General features: G+C 49.9%; 9 protein-coding genes across 9 annotated transcripts; 6 read left to right on the plus strand and 3 right to left on the minus strand.

Moving 5' to 3' along the window:
• Positions 1–1,130: 1,130 nt before the first annotated feature.
• Positions 1,131–2,171, plus strand: N7487_009012 (Nucleotide-binding alpha-beta plait; the record flags this gene model as incomplete). The annotated part of the gene is made up of 4 exons (XM_056876742.1): positions 1,131–1,170; positions 1,233–1,512; positions 1,574–1,921; positions 1,982–2,171. 4 exons carry the CDS (start codon positions 1,131–1,133, stop codon positions 2,169–2,171), a joined length of 858 nt encoding a protein of 285 aa, XP_056728930.1.
• A 1,170-nt stretch (positions 2,172–3,341) lies between these two features.
• Positions 3,342–5,198, plus strand: N7487_009013 (bifunctional nucleoside/nucleotide kinase/histidine phosphatase family protein; the record flags this gene model as incomplete). The annotated part of the gene is made up of 4 exons (XM_056876743.1): positions 3,342–3,389; positions 3,763–3,835; positions 3,888–4,474; positions 4,530–5,198. 4 exons carry the CDS (start codon positions 3,342–3,344, stop codon positions 5,196–5,198), a joined length of 1,377 nt encoding a protein of 458 aa, XP_056728931.1.
• Positions 5,199–5,605: 407 nt separating this feature from the next.
• N7487_009014 (putative vacuolar morphogenesis protein AvaB) lies at positions 5,606–8,728 on the plus strand (the record flags this gene model as incomplete). The annotated part of the gene is made up of 5 exons (XM_056876744.1): positions 5,606–7,103; positions 7,151–7,969; positions 8,020–8,128; positions 8,179–8,613; positions 8,671–8,728. 5 exons carry the CDS (start codon positions 5,606–5,608, stop codon positions 8,726–8,728), a joined length of 2,919 nt encoding a protein of 972 aa, XP_056728932.1.
• A 200-nt stretch (positions 8,729–8,928) lies between these two features.
• N7487_009015 (uncharacterized protein) lies at positions 8,929–9,201 on the minus strand (the record flags this gene model as incomplete). The annotated part of the gene is made up of 1 exon (XM_056876745.1): positions 8,929–9,201. One exon carries the CDS (start codon positions 9,199–9,201, stop codon positions 8,929–8,931), a length of 273 nt encoding a protein of 90 aa, XP_056728933.1.
• A 618-nt stretch (positions 9,202–9,819) lies between these two features.
• On the plus strand, positions 9,820–10,176 carry N7487_009016 (uncharacterized protein; the record flags this gene model as incomplete). Its single annotated transcript, XM_056876746.1, has 1 exon — positions 9,820–10,176. One exon carries the CDS (start codon positions 9,820–9,822, stop codon positions 10,174–10,176), a length of 357 nt encoding a protein of 118 aa, XP_056728934.1.
• Positions 10,177–10,249: 73 nt separating this feature from the next.
• On the plus strand, positions 10,250–12,343 carry N7487_009017 (HbrB domain-containing protein; the record flags this gene model as incomplete). Its single annotated transcript, XM_056876747.1, has 1 exon — positions 10,250–12,343. The coding sequence occupies one exon, from the start codon at positions 10,250–10,252 to the stop codon at positions 12,341–12,343; it is 2,094 nt and encodes a 697-aa protein (XP_056728935.1).
• A 461-nt stretch (positions 12,344–12,804) lies between these two features.
• Positions 12,805–15,304, minus strand: N7487_009018 (uncharacterized protein; the record flags this gene model as incomplete). Its single annotated transcript, XM_056876748.1, has 4 exons — positions 12,805–12,993; positions 13,103–14,679; positions 14,732–14,999; positions 15,056–15,304. 4 exons carry the CDS (start codon positions 15,302–15,304, stop codon positions 12,805–12,807), a joined length of 2,283 nt encoding a protein of 760 aa, XP_056728936.1.
• Positions 15,305–16,420: 1,116 nt separating this feature from the next.
• On the plus strand, positions 16,421–19,293 carry N7487_009019 (ATP-binding protein; the record flags this gene model as incomplete). The annotated part of the gene is made up of 3 exons (XM_056876749.1): positions 16,421–17,069; positions 17,132–19,053; positions 19,135–19,293. 3 exons carry the CDS (start codon positions 16,421–16,423, stop codon positions 19,291–19,293), a joined length of 2,730 nt encoding a protein of 909 aa, XP_056728937.1.
• A 282-nt stretch (positions 19,294–19,575) lies between these two features.
• On the minus strand, positions 19,576–20,901 carry N7487_009020 (malate dehydrogenase; the record flags this gene model as incomplete). Its single annotated transcript, XM_056876750.1, has 4 exons — positions 19,576–20,296; positions 20,362–20,606; positions 20,665–20,782; positions 20,836–20,901. 4 exons carry the CDS (start codon positions 20,899–20,901, stop codon positions 19,703–19,705), a joined length of 1,023 nt encoding a protein of 340 aa, XP_056728938.1. The 3' UTR covers positions 19,576–19,702.
• Between the last annotated feature and the right edge of the window lie 152 nt (positions 20,902–21,053).

Consider the following 21,053-nt stretch of genomic DNA (forward strand, 5'->3'; position numbering starts at 1 on the left):
CAGGTGGGTCTATCAAAGAGTCTATCAAAGAATGGGACATGAGGTTGGGGCAAATTACTAGATGGGGGTGCTCTTGGAAGTATTGGCTAGGCTAGTGCTGATTGCAGACAAAAGACCATCATCTGCTGTTTGCCCCATTTCGGGCTGTGCCCGCAAGGCTTATTGGTAATAAAGCCAAGTGGAGTCAAAGGTCGAGTGAATTACAGACCTGATGGAGATAGTAGGAAATACTACGATGTATACAACATTGTAGTCCCGATGTCAATCACCACTCCCATCTAGGGCACGATCTATCCCGTAAGTACGACAGGGTTACAATCCCGCAGTGACCAAATATTGTAGACTGATGATGCGACTGGAAATACATAAGGATTGGAAAGAGCTTAATACACTACGCAGTGAACAAAAACAATAGAAGAATATGTTTATTAGAAAGGTAGTAGTTATATTCAGGGTCCAAGACCTAGTTCTATATGAAAACCAGTGAAAATCTGAAATCATGTTAGCAATGATTCGCATAGACTCGACAAGAGAAATAAAGTCAAGAAGCTCTATCAGATAACATTTATATAACAATTTTTATCAACAATATAGTTCAGAACAGGTCTGTATGAAAAGGTCACTCATCATAAGAGCGGTGGTTTAAAAAAAATAAACCAAAAAAAAATTCAAAAAAATCAAAAATCAATTCAAACTTACATTTTGAAATTGAAGCTGTCCCGATGAAAATTCATCATCTCGGGACAGCTGGGCATCTCGGAGATGTATACCCTTTGGTAGAAGCTTGGCAAGCCGAGCAAAGCTTCATCATACTATGAGCTTGTCATGTACAACCCCAAGGTCGATAGGGTCGAGATTTCAAAGGCAACAGACTATTGAAACTGCCAAAAAAATTTAAAAAAATTTAAAAAGTGATGTATTTAATGAAGACGAAATAAAGGGAAGAAGAAAAAATGAGAGCGCGTTAAATAGTAAGTGGAGGGTTGGTTTGCACTGTTTGCACTCTCAAAAAAAAAAGTGGGAGATGCAATTTACCAAAGTCGATTCTTCGGTTTTTTTGGGTGAAATTATTTTGGTATAACTATTTGCTCGGAATATCTTTTCGCTACTGAAATCCCCTCTCAAAAATAATGAACGACACAGAGAGCCCCAGATTGGAGGAGCAACAGAGTAAGATCATCCTGAAAAAATACCCTAAAGAGTCTCGACTAATCGATATCTACAATATACAGCTCCTACCAAGTCTCCCTTTGCAAATGTCCGCACCGATGGCCGAGCCTTCAACTCTCCCAATTGGCGCATGAAGGTTGAAAGCCCAGCAACCCCATCGCGTACCAATGCTAGCCCAAGCGCGAGCCCCAACCCCAATACCTCCCGCGCAGCCTTCAGTCGGCCCGGAGCGCACGTCCCCCAGGCGATTAACGATGGCCGCCGCCTATACGTTGGCAACATGCCATACACGGCTAAGATGGAGGATGTGGAGGCGCTGTTCATAGCGGCCAAGTTCCCTATGTATGCCTGCACTTGAACCTGATGGCCTAGCCGTGAATCGCCAACTGAACTCCCAAAATAGCGAGCGTATAGATATTGCCATTGATCCTTTCACCGGCCGGAATCCTTCCTACTGTTTTGTCGACTTGCAGAACAAGGAACACGCCGAGCGCGCCATGACCGAGCTCGACGGCCGCGATATGTTGGGTCGCCCGGTCAAGATTAAGCCCGGTGTGGCCAAGTCTCAGGAGCGCACTCAGAACCAATCTGAGCCGTTCCGCAGTGATCGTTGGCGTCAGCAAGAGAGACCTAGCCTTTCTAAGGTCAACAGTGACTCTAGCAGCCGCGTGTATGTCGGTGGACTGCCGCGATTGACCGATCTTGGGGCTGTGCAGAGCAACTTGGAGTTGTTCTTCAAGGGATTCAAGATGTAAGTTTACAGGACTTGGATTTCTGTCGCGTGATCAGTACTGATGCCCCGTATTTGTAGTGAGAATATCAGCAAGGTCTTCGCCCCTCACCCCGCTAAGCGGTTCGATCCCGGCGAGCACTACTATCTGTTCGTCGATGTGGGTACTCCCGAGCAAGCCCTGAAAGCTATGGAGACACTGAATGGTCAGGAAGGACCATGGGGTGGTCCACTACGTGTGCAGTTTGCTCGTGGCCCCAAGGAAGCCTGATCTAGGTACTCCGTACCGGGGCTTGCTTAAAAAGAAAAATAAGTATTATTAATGATAGGACGTGTCACATTGCATGAGCTATGATACCTGAATAGACTACAGAATTACATGCATAATTATCTAATTCTTAGTGCCCGCTGTTCCAAGGTTTATTTATTGATACGAGATTAGTCGGGTGACAACGTACGGGTCCGAGAGATCTAAATATCTTGGTTTTGGTAGAGACAATATTGAAGTTGTTATATATCGGTTAAAACTGACTATGACACATTTGTCACCGATAGCCGGACTGGCCGGCCCTAGGGCCACTTTTCTTCTACAATTCACTCTCATCCGCACACCCGAGGATGATACCACCTGCAAGAAGGTATTCATTCGTCAAGTCCGTGGGAATATTGCTGATGTTGTGGCGAAGACCGGCAACTATATACTATACGGGTATATCCCCAACACTAGCTCATAAGGGACACCGGTGTGATGAATTTGGGAAGAGAAGTGTACATCCTAGCCTTTCCAAAGTTAGTAAGTAGATTTGCTCAGCATATATCAACCTTCTGTGTATACATATGTAAATATGTAGTTAATTATCTCTGAATTGCCTAGTAAGCTGGGGTATAAGCGCCCGTATAACAGCCGCAGACATCATGAAGGGTTAGTATGTATAACTATGTATAACTATATGAAAGTCGAATATACATGCATGGATATGTAGTGTTTTATCTGTTTTAGTGTCTAATTTAGATAAAAGTTAGCAATAACAGATGAAGAAATGCTGTAAATTGGGTCTTATATATGCATCAAACAAGGCCTATCATCGATCTCATCCCCAATCTCCAAGGAGTCCAAGTGGATAGATTCACGATGAGATGACGTTAGTGGGGAATCCAGACTCACCGCATTATGCGCCTCCCTGAATTCTTGTCTCTGCTGTTTTTCTCCTCTGTTTCTTTCGGCTTTTTTTTTAAATCTTTTTTAAAATCTTTTCTTTTTGTGAATTCAGATTATAATTCATTTCCTGCAGGTCATATTCTCAATATTCTTCTTAACACCCTCATGTTGGGTTAAGTTAAGTTCTTTGCTTCTTGGTCTTCCGGCTTCGGGTCGGAATTGCCCCTAATCTTCCCGAGATTCTCGTATTTGCCCTTCTCTTCATATAACATCAACCTCAAAATGTCTTCAAAAAGTGTCCAAAGCCAGCATAAGGCATTCGTTGCAAGTGTGAGTGGAATTCCTCTCTATTTTCCCCCTTTGATATTCGCGGGGTTGTTACGTTATTACTTGGCCTTACTTTGCCGAGGTATTGCGTATATGTGGGCTAGATTGATTTATTATTGATCTCTTAATGTGAAGTATGAGATGCCTCAAATAGCCTTTGCCTGGATATGGTGCAAATGCGAGCAAGTAGAGGTGACTGTGCAGTACTTTCTCCGCAATTCTACAAGTTTGGGTCTCTATGATACCTTCTATCTTGTCTACCTTCTGTTTTCTTCTCTTTCCCACATCCCCGCGATCAAACATTCTTGCAACTTCATTTATTTTTGAGAAAAAAAAAAAAAAAACAAGAATGTCAGCTGTTAACTTTGCTACGCAGTCCGACGACTCAAAGATATGTGTTGTCATGGTGGGCCTCCCGGCCCGAGGCAAGAGTCTCATCGCCGGCAAGGGTAAGTGAACCAGCCATCCTGTAAATGAACTTGTGAGACTGACACTGGACAGCCATGCGCTATTTGGGTTGGGTCGGTGTCCCTGCACGTGTCTTTAATGTGGGAAGTTATCGCCGCTTCAGCACCCCACAGCCACAGGCGGCCTTCTTTGATCCTCACAATGCAGAGGGCGAGCGTATGCGCCGAGCTGCCGCGGAGGCTGCCATGTCGGATATGCTTCAGTGGTTTAACGCCGGGAAGGGGGTTGTGGCTATCTTGGATGCTACCAACTCCACAAAGGATCGCCGCAGGTGGATCTATGAGAAATGCACCGAGGCTGGTATTGAGGCTCTCTTTGTTGAGTCGATTTGTGACGACGAAGATTTGATCATGACCAACATCAAGGAAGTCAAGACGACATCCCCAGACTACAAGGGCCAAGACCCTGAAGTGGCGGCGCTTGATTTCCGCAACCGCATTCGCAACTATGAAAAGGTGTACCAGACTATCGATGATGACGAGAAGAAGTACACTTATGTCAAGCTTATCAACGTGGGATCGACGGTCATCATCAACCAGATCAAAGATTATCTGTCCAGTCGCCTAGTCTATTATATCCAGAATATCCACATCAAGCCTCGCTCAATTTGGCTATCAAGGGTAAGTCAAATGATCGAAATTAAGGATTATTTCGAAGCGGGACTGACGAAAATAGCACGGTGAATCCGAGTTCAACCTGACTGGCCGGATTGGAGGCGACGCTAACATCTCCGAGCGTGGCGAGGCCTACGCCCGCGCACTACCCGAGCTAATGCGCAAGTCTGGTATCCCAGACAATACCAAGATTGTGATCTGGACCTCAACTTTGCGCCGCACTATTCAGAGTGCCCGCCACCTCAAAGCAGCTACTGGCTATGAGACACTGGAGTGGAAAGCCCTGGATGAGCTGGACTCGGGCGTCTGCGACGGTTTGACCTACGAGCAAATCGCTGAGAAGTACCCTGAGGATTTCGCTGCCCGTGATGAAGACAAGTACAACTACCGCTACCGCGGTGGCGAGTCCTACCGCGACGTCGTCATCCGCCTTGAGCCCATCATCATGGAGCTTGAGCGCAGTGAGAATGTGATTATTGTCACCCACCAGGCTGTTCTTCGCTGCATCTACGCATACTTTATGAATATACCCCAGGAGCAGAGTCCTTGGATGGAGGTGCCTTTGCATACTCTTATCAAACTCACTCCCCGCGCTTACGGTACCGAAGAGCAGCGCTTCAAGGCTGATATCCCCGCTGTGTCGACCTGGCGTGGGAAGGGATCATCAGCGAGGCACCAAGATTTCCCTACCGAGGGAGAAAAGAAAGAGGGCACTGAAACCAAGCATTAGGGATGTGTTGATCTGCATCGGCGTGGCGTCACCTGGATGTGATGGGAATTCGGACTGCATGAGATATTCAGATACCAAAAAATATGGGTTTTCTTTTATTATACGTTACATATTTTAAATATATTCTTCAAGTCGTGTTCGTCGCCGGTCTATCGTAATACTCATGCCTCATTGGAAAATTGAAGTTCATTTCGATAGAGAAGGGGCATGGTTAGACACCTCTAAAACATCATAGTGATATCTTCTTTCTCAGTTACAGCCCAATTTGAGCGAACAGCTACATTTGATTTCACACATAGAAAACTGATATGAACCGACAAGAGAAGCCAAGATCTCATTCTAGTTGCCTCCAGGGCCCAGCCCAACCAGATATATGCTGACTCAGAACTGACTCAGCTCCGGACGTCATGCGGAGAGCTCCAGTAGCAGCGCCCCTCGAACCTCCAGCGGAAGGAATTGAAGACAGCACGCCCATGTTGTCAGCATTTACTGCGCGGCCGCTCGTGGAGCTCAAGCCGCGCGACAAGTCCCGCATCGACTCGGTTCTAGCTTACGGTGACCGCCTCCTCGCTGGCCTCAACAATGGCAACCTCCGCATCTACCGCGTCACCGACGACGGCAAGACCGAGCTCCTCCGCGAATTGGAGAAATTCTCCCGATACAAGATTGAGCAGCTCGCCTTGATTAAGGAGGCCAATGTGCTGGTTTCTCTTTCTGGTGGTTATGTCTCGCTCCACGATGCCCAATCCTACGAGCTTGTTGAACAGCTATCTCAAACAAAGGGCGCCTCTGTCTTTGCCATTACGTCGAATGTGGTCAATGATGTCGATACAAATGTGCCCGCTATTGTTTCCCGCTTGGCAGTTGCTGTCAAGCGGAAGATTCTTATGTGGGCGTGGCGGGACATGGAGCTGGAACGGGATACTGCTGAGCTGAGCTTAGTTAGTGGGGTCAAGACTCTCACCTGGGTTGCGGCTACACGGCTAGTGGTCGGCCTGAACTCGAGCTTTGTCATGGTCAACATTGAGAGTGGACAGTTCACGGACCTGGCTGGGCCGGGTAGCATTGAGGAATCGGGCCGGTTCACAGGTGTTGGTGCCGCGAGCATGAGCTATATTGGCATGGGAGGCATGGTGCCGCGACCGCTGGTGACGAGACTGCGTGAAGGCCAGATTCTTTTGGCCAAGGATATCAACACGAATTTCATTGATGTTGATGGCCAGCCTCTCGGTCGGAAGCAGGTGCCTTGGAGCCATGCCCCGGTAGAGCTTGGATACTCGTACCCGTTTTTGTTAGCCTTGCACGACTCATCGAAGGGTGTGTTGGAAGTACGGAACCCGGAGACCTTGTCGCTACTCCAGTCTATTCCATTGCCGTCAGCTAGTATCTTGCACATTCCCCAGCCGAATATCAGCCTCGCTCATGCTGGTAAAGGATTCCTTGTGGCGAGTGAGCGCACCATCTGGCGCATGGAAGCTTTGAGCTATGATACCCAGATTGATGCATTGGTTGATGGTGGTTATCTCGATGAGGCCATTAGCTTACTCGGCATGCTGGAGGATGCTCTTTTACGGGATAAGCCTGGTCGACTACGTGCGACAAGACTTGAAAAAGCGCAGAGCCTGTTTGCCTTGAACAAGTACCGGGAATCTTTGGATCTTTTTACTGAGGTTTCTGCACCCCCTGAGAGTGTCATTCGCCTATACCCTCGCTTGATTGCAGGCGATCTTTCTACGGTTCCGGAGCCTGAAGCTCCGAATGGAAAGGCGAATGGGTCCCAGAGTGATGGATCGTCCGATGATGTTGCTGCTGGACAGACATCCACACAAGCAGCCTCTATTATATCATCTGTGCGAAAGCCTGATGAAGGAAGCGACGCTAGCAGTACCCGCGGAGATGACAAAGGTACGTCAAGCTCAGCTTGCTTTTGAATCCATGCTAACTAATCATAGGTCTTCGGATTGCTGTCCGCGAGCTACAAGGATACCTCGCAGATGTTCGCCGACGCTTCCAGCGTTTCCTCAACCCCGATGGATCTCTCAAAGCTGCAGCACCAGTCGAAGCCACAGATGAAGCAAGTGACTCGGTTCTTAAGCTGCTGGATTTCCCCTCTCCCGACGAGTTTGCTACGCAAATTTGTGCCAAGGCACGGCTGGTTGACACCACCTTGTTCCGTGCACACATGTTCGCGACGCCATCACTAGCTGGATCCCTCTTCCGCATTGCCAACTTCTGTGACCCAGAAGTAGTCATGGAGAGACTCGAGGAGACTGGTAGATATAACGACCTAATCGATTTTCTTTATGGCAAGAAATTGCACCGCCAAGCACTTGAATTGCTCCAGCGCTTTGGACAGACAGATAACGGTCCTCTGAGCGGGCCGACACGCACAGTCGCGTACCTTCAAAATCTACCGCCAGACCAAATTGACCTGGTTCTCGAGTTCGGAGAATGGCCGCTTCGTGCCAATCGCGAGTTGGGCATGGAGATATTCTTGACCGACACTGAAAATGCTGAGACATTGCCCCGTCCACGAGTTCTCGCATTCCTCGAAAAAATAGACACCACGCTTGCCATTCAATACCTCGAGCATGTCATTAATGAATGGAACGACATGACGCCGGATATACACCAGCGGCTGCTCATCTTATATTTAGATCAACTCACATCCAACAATGGGCAAGGAGAATGGAAGGAGAAGTTCTTGACGATGTTGAAAGAAAGCGAGCAATACTCGCCAGCGAAGATGTTAGATCGGCTCGATCGAGAAGGTATGTTACCCGCTACATCTGTGAAACAAGCCATCACTGACATATCTCAGATCCCAACTTCTACGAAGCCCGAGCTATCCTATTTAGCAAGATGGGCCAGCACCGACAGGCGCTCGAGATCTACGTCTTCAAACTTGAGGACCACGAGAAAGCGGAAGAGTGAGTGATATATCATTTCTCCAAGAGCAACAATTGTTAACACTAGAAAGATACTGTAATCAGGTCCACCTCGCCGAAAAGGCCGAAGAAGAGAATTCCATCTACCTCACCCTTCTTTCCCTCTATCTCTCCCCGCCCCACGGCTATGAGCCCCAAAACGACCCCGCGATTGACCTGCTAGCCAAGCACGGCTCACGCCTCCCAGCCGACGCCGCATTGAAACTCATTCCGGACACACAGGCTGTGCAGAAACTTGAATTCTATTTCAAGGGCCGCATGCGCGCTGCAAACTCGGTTTTCAATGAAGCGCGCATCGTGGCAAACCTGCGCAAGGCACGGGATATGCAGATCCAAGCCCAGCTCGCTCTTGGAGAGGGAATTCGTGGTGGAGGTACGCGGGCTCGCCACGTCACTGTCACCGAGGAGCGAATTTGTGGCGTCTGCCATAAGCGTTTGGGTGGGAGTGTGATCAATGTTTTCCCCGAGTAAGTTGTTTTCAGTCCTTTGTCTTTTTGGTCTGTTCATTGCTGACTTGTCTCCAGTGATACCGTGGTCCACTTGGGGTGTGCCAATCGAAAAGCCAGTGTTCGAGCTGGGTAATGTGCTTGCTCTCCTGCATCTGCATTCGCGGGGTCGGTCTTGTGCTTGCTCTTCTTCATATCCTTGGTTTTCTTTTTGTCTTTTTTTTTCCGGCTCCAGTTTCTCTTTTTCATTTGGTTTGTTTGTGTCGACGGAGGCTATCCCAGCGACTTTGATACCCATAGCATCTGCCCATTTCAAGATACATCCTGGTCATGCGATCATGCATCGTCCTCAACCACCTCCTCTCCGTAATTTTCCTCCTCTTTAGCTTCCTGTGCTGAGATCTGACCCTGCACCTGCTTGTCCTCTTCCATGCGCTCCGTAAGGAAGGCGTTGATCTGGTCCTGCAGCTTGGGTACGAGCGACTGCAGCGCTGATAAGTGGGCTTGCTTGTCCGCTAGTGTGCCGGTTGTGGTTGAGATCACATGCTCGAAGGTCTCAGTGGACTGGGGGGAGGTGTAGACTGCATTCAAGCTCATATTGGAGGCCATTTTGAAATGAGACAAGGAAGTTGAGGAAATTGTTGGCGAAGGAGGGGGAGTTGGCAGAGAATAATGTCCCCAGCTATGCTACCGCCTTTCTTACCGCCTCTCCGCTGATCTAAGCCTCACGGCCGACCTCGGGACTTGGCATTTGTTCCCCAGAGGACTCCAGGGTCCAGGTACGGCTGAATACCAAAATTATATATTACTTGATGGTACTTTGATGATCATACGGTAGCATTGCCGAGACTAATCTCTGTTGGGTTCTAGTAAGGCAGTAATACCTAGTCTATGCAGCCTGCATAGAACACTCGTAAGTTGTGGAAATATGGACAAGAGGGAATCTGTTGGATACAACATAGACCAATACAGGTGCAAAGGACGATGTAAAGCAGTAAAATGAACCGACAAATATAACTTGCAAAGCTATAAACTCCGCTGAGTTCAGATCATATCAAAGCTTAGCCAAGTCTCCGCATCTTTCGTCGATCTGAGATTCTGCCAGATAGAGGTAGAGGAAAGGATCGGCAAACTGCCCAGATGTGGCCTTTGTAACGTTGTAAGGAAAAATCCTTGAAAGATAACTCGCCTAAAAGAGACACAGAGAGAGAGCATGGATTATTCGTTATGAATCCCACCTTCCGATCCCCCAACTCGCCTGGGCGTCAAGTACCTCCTGCCCCTCGATACCCCCGACCTCCGTCTGATGACGAAGAGGAAGACGACTCCGATGAAGACGAATTGGTTCGCCCCGGATCCTCCGGTAGTGACGCCTCTTCTAATGTGACCACCGTTTCCGCCGCTCCTATCACTCCGATCAATACTCAACTACCCCCCGGGGGTTACTTCCCTCCACAACCACGATCGGCCACTTCACCTCATCACCCTATGCCGAACCCAACAGCCCGAAGGGCCCTCCGGCCGGGGTCCTTCAGTCGAGCTACCCCGGCACCGATCACGGCATCACTCGCAGGGTTTCTTTGAGCCTTCTCTGCCGACCGCCTCCTCAGACCAGGTCCCTACCGTGTCAGCATCCCGTATCGCCGCACAGGCAGCAATGCAGCAGACAAAGAGGCAACAGAATACTATACCCCCGGTAGAGGATGGCCCTCGTCCCAGGCGCAGTGGAAGCAGCTCACCTCCTCTCATGCCTGCTCCATTACGTCTCAATCAACCCTCCCCACAACCGCCTCCGCCGTCAGGGAATGTGGCCACGACAGCTGCGAATGTGGTCTTCCCGCGAGCCGGTGCTCCACCGGTAGAACAACAGCCTGAGAAACAGAAGAAGAAGAAGCTCTTCTCAAAGCCAAAACACATCGGAATCAGCAGTCATAAAGATCTGGGCAAAGACCGTGGACTTCCCTCTCCAAGCAAGATCAGTGGATTATCGCGCATGGTCAGCGGCTCAACTACAAACTTGGCCGACCTGTCCTCAAACAACTCGTCGATGTACAATCTCTCCAACGCCTCCGTGAGCACAGTCGTCCCCGCAGATCGTCCGCCGCTCCCGGAGAAGGAAAAGGATAAGGACAAAGACAAGCACAAGCATCATTTCCTGTCGAGGCAGAAGCTCAAATTAAAAGATCGGGTCGAAGACCACTTCAACCTCCCTCTATCATCAGCTTCGAGTAATTCTCGTCCAGCGGACCCCAATGCTCCACAATCTTTATACTCATTTACACCTGCGTCTCCGGCTCCTGGAGCGACGTTTGGCAAGTCGGTCAGTGGGTTGGATCTCCTGCATGGCGGTCGAGCACTACGTGAGAAGAAAAAGGAGGAGAAGGCGCTCGCTGAGTCGGAGCAGATGGAATGGCTGGCCAATAATGCTGGCGGACCCACGCCACCCGGTGGCTTCCCAGGCCCGTCTTCAGTTGGTAGTTCGGGGACATTCCCCGACTCTATTCTACGGGAGACCTTGCAAGGGTTTGGGTTGAATAACATGACTCCAGAGGATGCGTGGGACTTCCTTAAAGCGAAGCTGCTGGTCATCTTCGACGGTGAAGACGTGCGGATTGCCATTGAAGATCTCAACAAGCTGGTGCTCGTTCATTTGCAGCGTTGTGTCGTCAAGAGGGCTCCCACGTCTATTGTGATGGACTTGCAAGAACTTCTAGAGACTGGATTTGCGACTCTGAATCACAGTTCGCTGATTGGCCTCCCAGATGAAAAGCTGGTCCCGCATCTGGTTCAAGTGTGGCTGCTGGTGTTTGGCACGATTCTGCCCTTCATCCAGGCTGTATTTCTCCCCTTGGATCTCGAGTTCAAGGGTTGTGGATCCTTGATGACTAGCCGAGAAGCCCGTGAGTTCTGGGGTGCACTGCCTGTTGGTGGGACACTCGATGTACGAAGCCTAGTCTTAAGAGCCTTCCGTGACTGCATGATCCTGAATCGCTACGATGCTCTCAAAGCAACCTTCTCCCGGCTCAGCCTGGACTCCATCAACTCCGGATTCCCAACGCTCAGCGTCACCGCCAAGAGTACCGGCACTGGAGGCCGTCCTGGCACTGCAGCGTCACTAGATGCCGGCTTCGGTAGCTACAACTCGCAGTCATCCACACTTCTCAGCAACGCCGCCGACAGCTATTCCTCCGACGGTATTAGCGCCTTGGCCAACCACCCACGTCCAAACAGTAGTGACTCCCGCAGTCGTGCTACCTCGAACACATCTTCCAACGCAGATCCCCTCTTCTTCCAGTCTATCGCATCGCCTCCAACCTCTAACAAACGGCCCGGGCCCACCATCATCCACCGCGGCAGCTCCACCGACTCCTCTCATGTTATCACAGAGACCGTCGGCCGCATGCTGCAATGCATTAGTGTCCTAGCCAGCGTGCAAACAGACGACCCTGCCCAGGAGCGAATCGAGGTGCTTAGCAAAGCTCTCAAACACAACTGGCTCGGCCGTGGCCGCACAGGCCGTGACCGTCGTGGTTTTGTCGGCGCCAAGATCCGACCTGTGATGGTCGGCGGTCCTCCTGTGATCGATGATGCAGATTCCCTCACTACAGCTGGTATCAGCATCGGTGCAAGTACCAGTACAGGTGGATCCCGGGGCCGAGGTGACTCGTCCTCGTCAGAATGGAGTTCCAATGTCCCGGGGCCCGGCATGAGTGTGCCTAGTGGTGGTCGACGGGAACTGAGTGTTCTCTAGCTTTGTGTGTTTTCTTCTAGCTACTCGTTATGACTGTATGACGGCGGGCGGGTACCTTGGCAATAAAGGGGCGTTTCTGTTTATTTTTAAAGGAATTGATATCCCTATCTCGGGCATTGTCGAGTATTATACAACAATCTCATCTACGATGCCATTTTACTTTTCACTGCAGGGGAATGGTGTAAATCGTACAATTTTTTGGGGGGTTTGATTTGTACTTAAGGTTAACTTTTTTTTGGCCGTTTTGTGTTTTCCTTTTTTTTTTGTCCTTTTGACTTAAATCTGAAGTCATATCCAACAGTAAATCGAACAGTCAGTTGTCGCATATGGCACCCAGGGCCCGGCCAACTAGCCACTGGGTAAAATCTTCGATATGGCATATCCACATCCACCTCCACCAGAAGAGAATGACATCTCACCTCACCATTCATCTCAAATAACTCAAATTCAAGGACAACGGATTACTTCCGTGCCCTCCCCTTACCCTTCACATTGATCTTGCCAGACTCCTTGAGGGTCACATATCGAGCAGAGCAAGCCGCGCTAGAAACTTCCCAGCCAAGCCCACTCGACACTTCTTCAGCAATCTGCGCAAAGTCGTCGTCATCCAGCTTCGGATCGAATGCTCCCAAGGTATCCAGAAGAGCCTCCTATTCAAAAGTTAGTTACTCGGATCAATGAAACAAGTATCCACCCCCAAACCAGAACCCCAAAGGACATTTGAGATTGGGGAGATCAAAGAGTCAGGTGAATACACACGTCAAAACCGGGCCAGGGACCAATTCTATCCTTGATTCGTCCCCATCGCTTGCTCAGTGCTCGCCATGTCATTTCGCCATCCGACTCATCTCGATTCTCATTCCATGCTGCAGTGATGTCCGCCCACGGCAGTAACGACTCTTTCATTTGTGACATCATCTTGTCTGCGGTAGGCGCTGTCTCCCATGACTCTGGTGTTGCGTTGCCCTTGACATTCTTCTTCGTGCTGGAGCTCGGCATGACATCTGAGCTGCGCAGACGGCGTGGGGAGACGGTCATCGGGGCCTCTGAAGTAGTGATCTCGGTCTTTGCCTTGGGTTTGGACCGGCGTCCAGATGATGCTGAAATCGGTGGAGGTGGTGTCGCGGCCTGTTTATTGGAATGACGGCGTCTTGAGATTGATGCAGGTGAAGGACTCGCGGTCTTGGTATTAGATGAGGTGCTGCGGCGCTGGTCCGAGACGGAAGTCCTGGCTGAAATTGTGGTTGATAACTCTGGGGTCAAGTTCTCTACTTTGGGTGAACTGTGTCGAGCACGCTTTTTGGCCGAACCTGGTTCTGCTTCCGCGTCCTCCACTAACTGCAAGGTCTCAGATGTTGATTGAACATGGGCGGGTTGATTAGACTCAAGTACACCCGGTTGAGATGGACCAGGCAGATCGCGGCCGATAGCTGCCCAATATTCAGGCTGTAGAATATCTAAACTAGTAGAGGCAGCTTCCATCTCAGCAAAGATACGGTCCAGATCGGCAAGTGTGGTGTAATGCGGCTCTATTCTCTGGCCATACACATACGTTGGAGTATCGGTATGGGGGTCAGCAATTTCACGCAGGACCTCCTGCTCGGACGCCAGGATGCGTGCATACTGCTCCGGAGTGTACACACCCATGGGGTCAATGGGCACACTGCCGTAGTCAGGAGTCTCCTCGGGGTACGTGAATGTGGATGGGAGGACATTTGGGTCTTCGAACGGGGTAATCCCTGGCATAACTGCTGAATCACTTGGCTGGTAGGGATCCATATAAGGGTCCATTGAAGGATCCATGGATGGATCGAGTGAAAGGTTCATTGCACGGTTTGGGGGAGCAGAAGAGACAAAATCCAATGGAGACAGGTAGTCAGCGTTGCGGGACGGAGCTTCGTCAGAGCTTGAGCTGGGCTTGGGAGACTCGCTGGTAGCGGGGAGCTCCGAAGTAGCATTTATGGTAGTCGATGCCTCGCAGTCAGAAGAAGACTCATGAGAGGTGCTTTCAGCACTATGGTTGGAAGGATCCATATTGGATGATTGATATCCAGTGCGGGTAGGGGACGAAAGATGCTTGCTGCTAACGGGGTCGGATGGAACAGTTGAGGGAATAGAGTCCCGGATGGACAGGCGAGACTTCGGTTTGTAAAAGAGCTTTAATCTAGGAGTGGCAGTGGGGATCACGTTCTTGGTGGATTCACATGCATCCGTGGACTCTGAAGTGGTATGCGACTCTGGGGTAGAGTCCTTGGGAGGTTCTTTGACAAGAAGTTTCAATCTAAAAGTGGCACTGGGAGCCACGTTCGTAACACGTTTATCTGCATTGATAGAACCTGTATTAGTGCTCTGACAATCGCGAGTTGGGATAGAAGAACGGGGGCTTACCACGAGAAGAAACAGTAAGACTCGCTGTAGGGAAATGTTCCTCAGAATCCCCTCCAACAGGAGTACTTGGAACTTGGGTAGTTGTCCAACGAGAACTGGTACCCTGTCGAGGAGACTCGGAAGACAAATTAGGAGGATTTGAAGCTTTGTTGTCCAAATTGGACGGAAGAGAAAGTGGGTGAGGCACACGAGGTACACGAGACACTGACGAAGTAGGATCACCCTCAGACTCGTGGCCGTCGGTGGTTAGTGGAAGAGAGAGAGGGAGCTTGCAAGAAGAAAGGTTAGTGTTTGAACTAAAAGACTGGGAAGATCAAAACTTACAGAAGTGTACTGAGTTGTGGCAGATGGAGCAATGTCAAATCTGGGAGCATCAGAATGCTGGAACGCAGCAGAGGCAGAGCCCTGGGCAGTAACAGAATCCTGTAGTGCTTTGGCCCGTGGTGTAGGGCTGTCATGCACAAACGAAACAGCAGATTCATTGGACTCAACTGATGGAGTTTCACTGGTTTCTCGTTCCAATTGCACAACTAGGGCAGGGAACAGATCCCTAACTGTTCTGTCACGTTCCATTTTGTCAAATTTAATAAATTCAAGGGGATGGACATGGTTAAGATCATTCTGCGAGAACATGTATTTTTTATATGTCCCTATCTACGACATAATCTACATTGTGAGCTAACCTTTTAAGTGCTTCTCTATCCCGTCGACGAGGTAAGCGATTAGTCGTGATTTATCCATCTACCTAGGTAGGCACTCCTGGGTATTGATATATGAATACATTAATACCTAGCTTAGGACCCAGCTTATGGCTGCTATCTTATAGCTATCTTATAGCTAGCTCTAGCTCGCAGTAGCTTAGGATCTAGATATATTGATTCCTTTACTGCTCTCTACTATGTATACATGGAGTGAACACTATGAAATAATTAGATTATAATTGCATACATTCCTTGTCTAACTATTAGTAAAAGAGCAGAACATCTGGGTGATTGAAGTATATGTTAAAGTATATGGTAGTGATATTTGATCTTGATATTCGGTCTCGACTTCCAAGTTGATGAGTATATTAGAGTATTACGAGTAACCTATAGTACCTATAGTACATATACCTAGTACATATGTATAATATTGATTTTAATCCCATCACTTTATTTTGAACATTTCATTTAATATAGAGTATATACCTAGGACTCAGACATTTCTTTAACATACTGGTATCACAGGCATATGCCTTCTATGATGTTTTACAATCTAGACTACATAACTATGTAGTTAATAGCCAACGTTGGCGCTTAATGGGCCAAGAAACAAATACCCGTATAATAATAATCAGTGTACGGAGTACTTCGTACACACCGTATATTTCCCATAGGCAGACCAGCACATCAATTCGTGGGGTCAACTGATTGGCTTCAGGGCTGCAGCCTGCGTAAGATGCCTGATGCCTCTCCTTTCACATAAAATGCGTCTCACCCACAGCGCCATTCTCTTTCTTCTTTGTATTTCTCTTCTCTCTTCTCTCTTCTTTCTTTTCTCTATTCTTCGCCCCCCTTTTTTTTTTTTTTTTTCTTGATTTGTTCCCCCTTGGTTGAAATCTCCCAACTTCCCCGGCTTACGGCTTACAGCTTACAGCTCCACAGCTCCACAGCTCCACAGCTCCACAGCTTGCGGCTCACCTGAGCTATCATGGATCCCACTTCTACCCCGGCCGAGGCCAAAGATGAAGTTGCTCCATCAGAGAATCTGAATGGCTCTGCCCAGTCTACAGAAGTCAAAGAAGTGAAAGACGCTGCTGTCGCCCCCGCACCCGAAACTACCCCAGCCTCTGCCCCCAAACTGTGCAAAAAACACAAAAAGAAGAATAAGAAAAAAGATGAAAGTGACAGCTCCTCGGATTCTTCTTCTTCTTCTTCGGATTCTGACAGCGATGCCGACTCTGAGGAAGAATCCGATTCCACAGAGAGCGACTCTGATACTGAGAAGCGCAAGCGACATCGAGTACGAAAGGCACGTGCGAGACGTGCACTCAAGGACAAGAAACGTCGCAAGAAGAAGAAGCAACGGTCGCGCAAGGCCGAGGCATCGGATTCGGAATCTGACTCCCCCTCGGAGTCAGATTCGGAGTCTTCCACGGACTCCGATGGCGAAATAGATGACAAGGCCTTGCGGAAACTAGTCTCAAAGCTCAAACTGAGCAAAAAGAGAGCCAAGAAGCTGCGTGAATTGGCTGCGGATGATTTGGCCGCCAGCGATTCCGTGGGCGAAACTCGCCGCGAGAAGCGGTCGAAGAAGAAGAAGCCCGCTTCCAAGGTGGCCTATAAGCGTGTAGATCAATGTAAGTTTCCATTTTTCTTCAATCTCATGCCTTGAGTTTTCGTTGACTGACCATTCATATAGTATGGGATACCACTATCCACAAGTACAAGCTCACTGAGACCGTGGATGACCCCGATGCGGACGAATGGGATCAGTATATTTTCAACATCCGTCGCAAGTTTAACTGGGAGAACAAGTACCTCGAGACTGTCGTCGATATCAAGAGCAAACCTCTCCGCGATGCCCTCTCCAAGATCATGGATGGTGTCAAGGGCGTCAGTCTCGTGCAAGAGCCCGCCGTCGTCGATCCCAACATGTTGTTCCTGTATCTGGAGGAAACAAGGCAGTACATGAAGGACCTGAAGAAGCAGTCACGCAGCGAGAAGAAGAAAAAAACAAGAAAGGCTGCCGCCGTCAAAGCTGCCCATCTGAAGGTTCTCATCAAATACCTTGACACCGACTATGCAGACATCAAAAAGACTCTCTACCCGCTGCTCGAGGCCAACACTATCACCTTCGACCTGCTGTGGGCTCTCTACAAGCCCAATACCATCGCTTACACCCCGACCTACGGCAGCACGGATGAACCACGTGCTTTCAAGATCGAGTACGCCGTCAAAGAGTCCTCCTTCATGAAGGGCCAGTGGTACAGTGTCGATGGCCGCTACCTCGAGTACGACGGCAAAGATTACGGCTTCGGCACTATGTCCGCTGAAGTCGACGCCTTCAAGGGCGCTCGCAAGATCACCAGTCTCGCCTGTTACCCACTAAAGTACCACCGTGACGCTGAGGGTCTGCGTGCCCGTCTCGTCGAACGCGGCAAGCGCTTCGTCTCCCTCCGTGGTATGAACTACCGCTTCCACAAAGGTATGGCCTTCTACAAGAAAAAGCGCTCCCTCATCATCAAGGTCAATATCAATGGCCGCGTCATGATCGACCCGGCTATCCACCGTCGCATCAACCCTAATTATCCCATCTCCACTGTCCGACCCAAGGATCCGGATCTGATTGATCCCGAAGATCTTGGGGTCAGTGGTGACGAGGGTGATGATAGCGATGGCTGCTGCTGTGGCGGGTCAGACTCGGACTCCGAGCATGGCGGTGCCTCTGATACCCCACGGACGATGTACAAGGTCGTTGAGGATACAGATGGATGTCCGCGCGTCGTGGAGGTCGAAGTCGATGAGAACGGCGCTGAGATCCAGAAGGAGAAGATGGACCGCATTGAAGGTGCTGCTGCTGATACCAAGGAGCGCGAGTTCACCGAGGAGGAGCTGCTCGTTGCTTCTCCTGTCGTTCTCGGCTTTGCCTTCAGCGAGAAGCTCTGGCTTGAGTTCACTATCTCCGGCATCAGCGAAATCGAGTGGGATAAGGAAGCCTTTGGCTCGCTTGTCCTCCCGTCAAATCAAAAGTCCATCGTTAAGGCCCTCGTCGAGTCGCATACCTTCCACGCCGCCCAGAACATCGACGATGTCATCCAGGGCAAGGGTAAGGGCCTTGTTGCCGTGTTGCATGGTCCGCCCGGTACGGGTAAGACTCTGACGGCAGAGGGCATCGCCGAGCTACTCCGTCGCCCGCTGTATATGGTCAGCGCTGGCGAACTGGGTACTGACTCACGGACCCTGGAGGCCGAGCTGAACAAGATCCTGGATATCGCGCACTCTTGGGGCGCAGTGCTCCTCCTCGATGAGGCAGATGTTTTCCTTGAGAAGCGCACTATCCATGATATCCACCGTAATGCCCTTGTCAGCATCTTCCTCCGTCTACTGGAGTACTTCCAGGGCATTCTGTTCTTGACTACCAACCGTGTTGAGACCTTCGACGATGCCTTCCAGTCGCGTATCCATGTCGCCTTGCGCTATGGTGATCTGACTTCCAAGGCGAAGAGGAGTATTTGGAAGATGTTCTTAGAGCGCGTGCGCGCTATTGAGGGTGTACATATTGCTTCTTTCACTGAGGAAGATTACGATGTGCTCTCCAGGCACACGCTGAACGGGCGACAGGTATGTTTACTGGGTTTTCTCTTTCTTTCGTATCACCCTATACTTCCCTTCGGGTCCACAAACTAACCGATTTACCATCAGATTAAAAACTCCGTCCGCACCGCACAAGCCCTGGCTGTCAATGAGAACGCACCCCTCTCCATGGAGCATATCAAGAGCGTGCTAGAGGTGGCTGAGACGTTCGATCAAGACCTGCGCGGTGGAACGGGATATCTAGACGCCATGCGAAGCTATACTTGATATATTCTTGATTATTTCCAATCATCTCGGGGAATTTGGGTGCTTAATATGGATATCGGTGCAGGTTTGGTATTCAGCTCACTATTTGGTTTTGTCTTTTTGTGTTTTCTTACTGTTTTCGGTTCATCTCAGGTGGAGAGTATTCCGTTCCGACGTCTTGCTTTTTGTTTTGTTTTGTTTTGTTTTTGTTTTTTTTTGCATTGCGGACATGGAGCGAAATGAATTTAGCTAGCTTCAATACATGCATCTAGCTCGAAAACCGGGTCAAGCTACAAGTTGAGGATCGTAGTATAGACCGATTTATGGATTAAAATGGATTATCGATCTAGTAAAAGAACATTGTCATACACTTTCATTATTACAAAAACAAAAGTCACGACGAGATATAGATGGTTGTACAGGGAACTTTTCAAGGGTTGGCCTTGACGAAGTCAACACCCTTCTGGATGTTCTTCTTCAGGTCAGCCAGGCAGGCATCGAGGAGACCCTGCTCGTACTCGTTGATCTCACCAACGGAGTGGATCTGCTCAACACCGTTGGGGCCGAGCTCGACGCGGGAAGCGAAGAAGTCGATACCCTGGTCCTTGTACAGAGGGGAGTCGACGAAGGTGGGCTCAATGACACCCTTCTCGCCCTGGGCGGCGCGGAGGAGAGACTCGGCGAAACGGGCACCGGCCATGGCCATGGAGAGGGTGGCGGAACCGGCACCATCCTTGGCCTTGACAACCTCGTCACCACCGAACTGGATGCGGTTGACAAGGGCATCGCGGGCCTCGCCGGCGATGGAGGAGTGGTTGGACTGCGAAAGCAGGGGAACGATGGTCACACCGGAGTGACCACCAACGACGGGGACAGCCTCGCCGGAGGGGTTGGTGTTCTGGACCTGCGAGATGAAGCGCGAGGCACGGACGACGTCAAGGGTGGTGACACCGAACAGACGCTTGGGGTCGTAGACGTTGCGGGCCTTGTAGACCTCGGCGACGATGGGGACGGTAGAGTTGACCTTTAATGATGGATGGTTAGCAAGGGCACGTAATTGTTGAGGCGATTGTGATTTTTGCGACTTACGGGGTTGGCGATGACCAGGACGTGGGCCTTGGGGGCGGCCTCAGCGGCGGCCTTAGCGAGGTCGCGGACAATAGAGGCGTTGGTGTTGAAGAGGTCATCACGGGTCATACCGGGCTTGCGGGGAACACCAGCGGGGATGAGGATGATCTCGGAACCCTCGAGGCAGTCACGGAGACCGGAAGCATCGGGGTTGTAGCCAGTAACAGTGCTGTTGGTGTTGATGTGGCTCAAATCAGCAGCAACACCTAAATCAAGGTCAGTATTTTTTTAGGTGTTGAATTGAGTCGAGCTATTCATTCATACCGGGTCCACCACGGATATCGTAGAGAGCGAGCTCGGAAACACGGGGGTTGAGCTTCAGCAGCAGGGAGAGAGGCTGGCCAATACCACCGGCAGCACCGAGAACGGCGACCTTGGAGGCCTGCGCGAGGAGTTAGCTTTTCAATTAGAAGGTAGAAAGGAATAGACACGCACATTGATAGCGGAGGCCGAGAAGGCACGCTTCTGGAAAAGGTTGACAGTACGACGAGCGGCAAACATGATTGATATTTGGAGAAGATATGAAGGAGAAAGAAGAAAGTTGAAGGGGAAGGAGGAGATTCCGGTGAAAGAGATTGGCTGGGGGCTCCACCTGGGAAACACAACACTTTCCGAGCTCCCGATGCTCGGCTGAGGTTACTCTTTTACTTCTT

This window comes from Penicillium crustosum, assembly GCF_028827405.1.
Source record: "Penicillium crustosum strain IBT 35664 chromosome Unknown utg000003l_segment0_segment0, whole genome shotgun sequence".
In the NCBI taxonomy this organism is placed as follows: Eukaryota; Fungi; Ascomycota; class Eurotiomycetes; order Eurotiales; family Aspergillaceae; genus Penicillium; species Penicillium crustosum.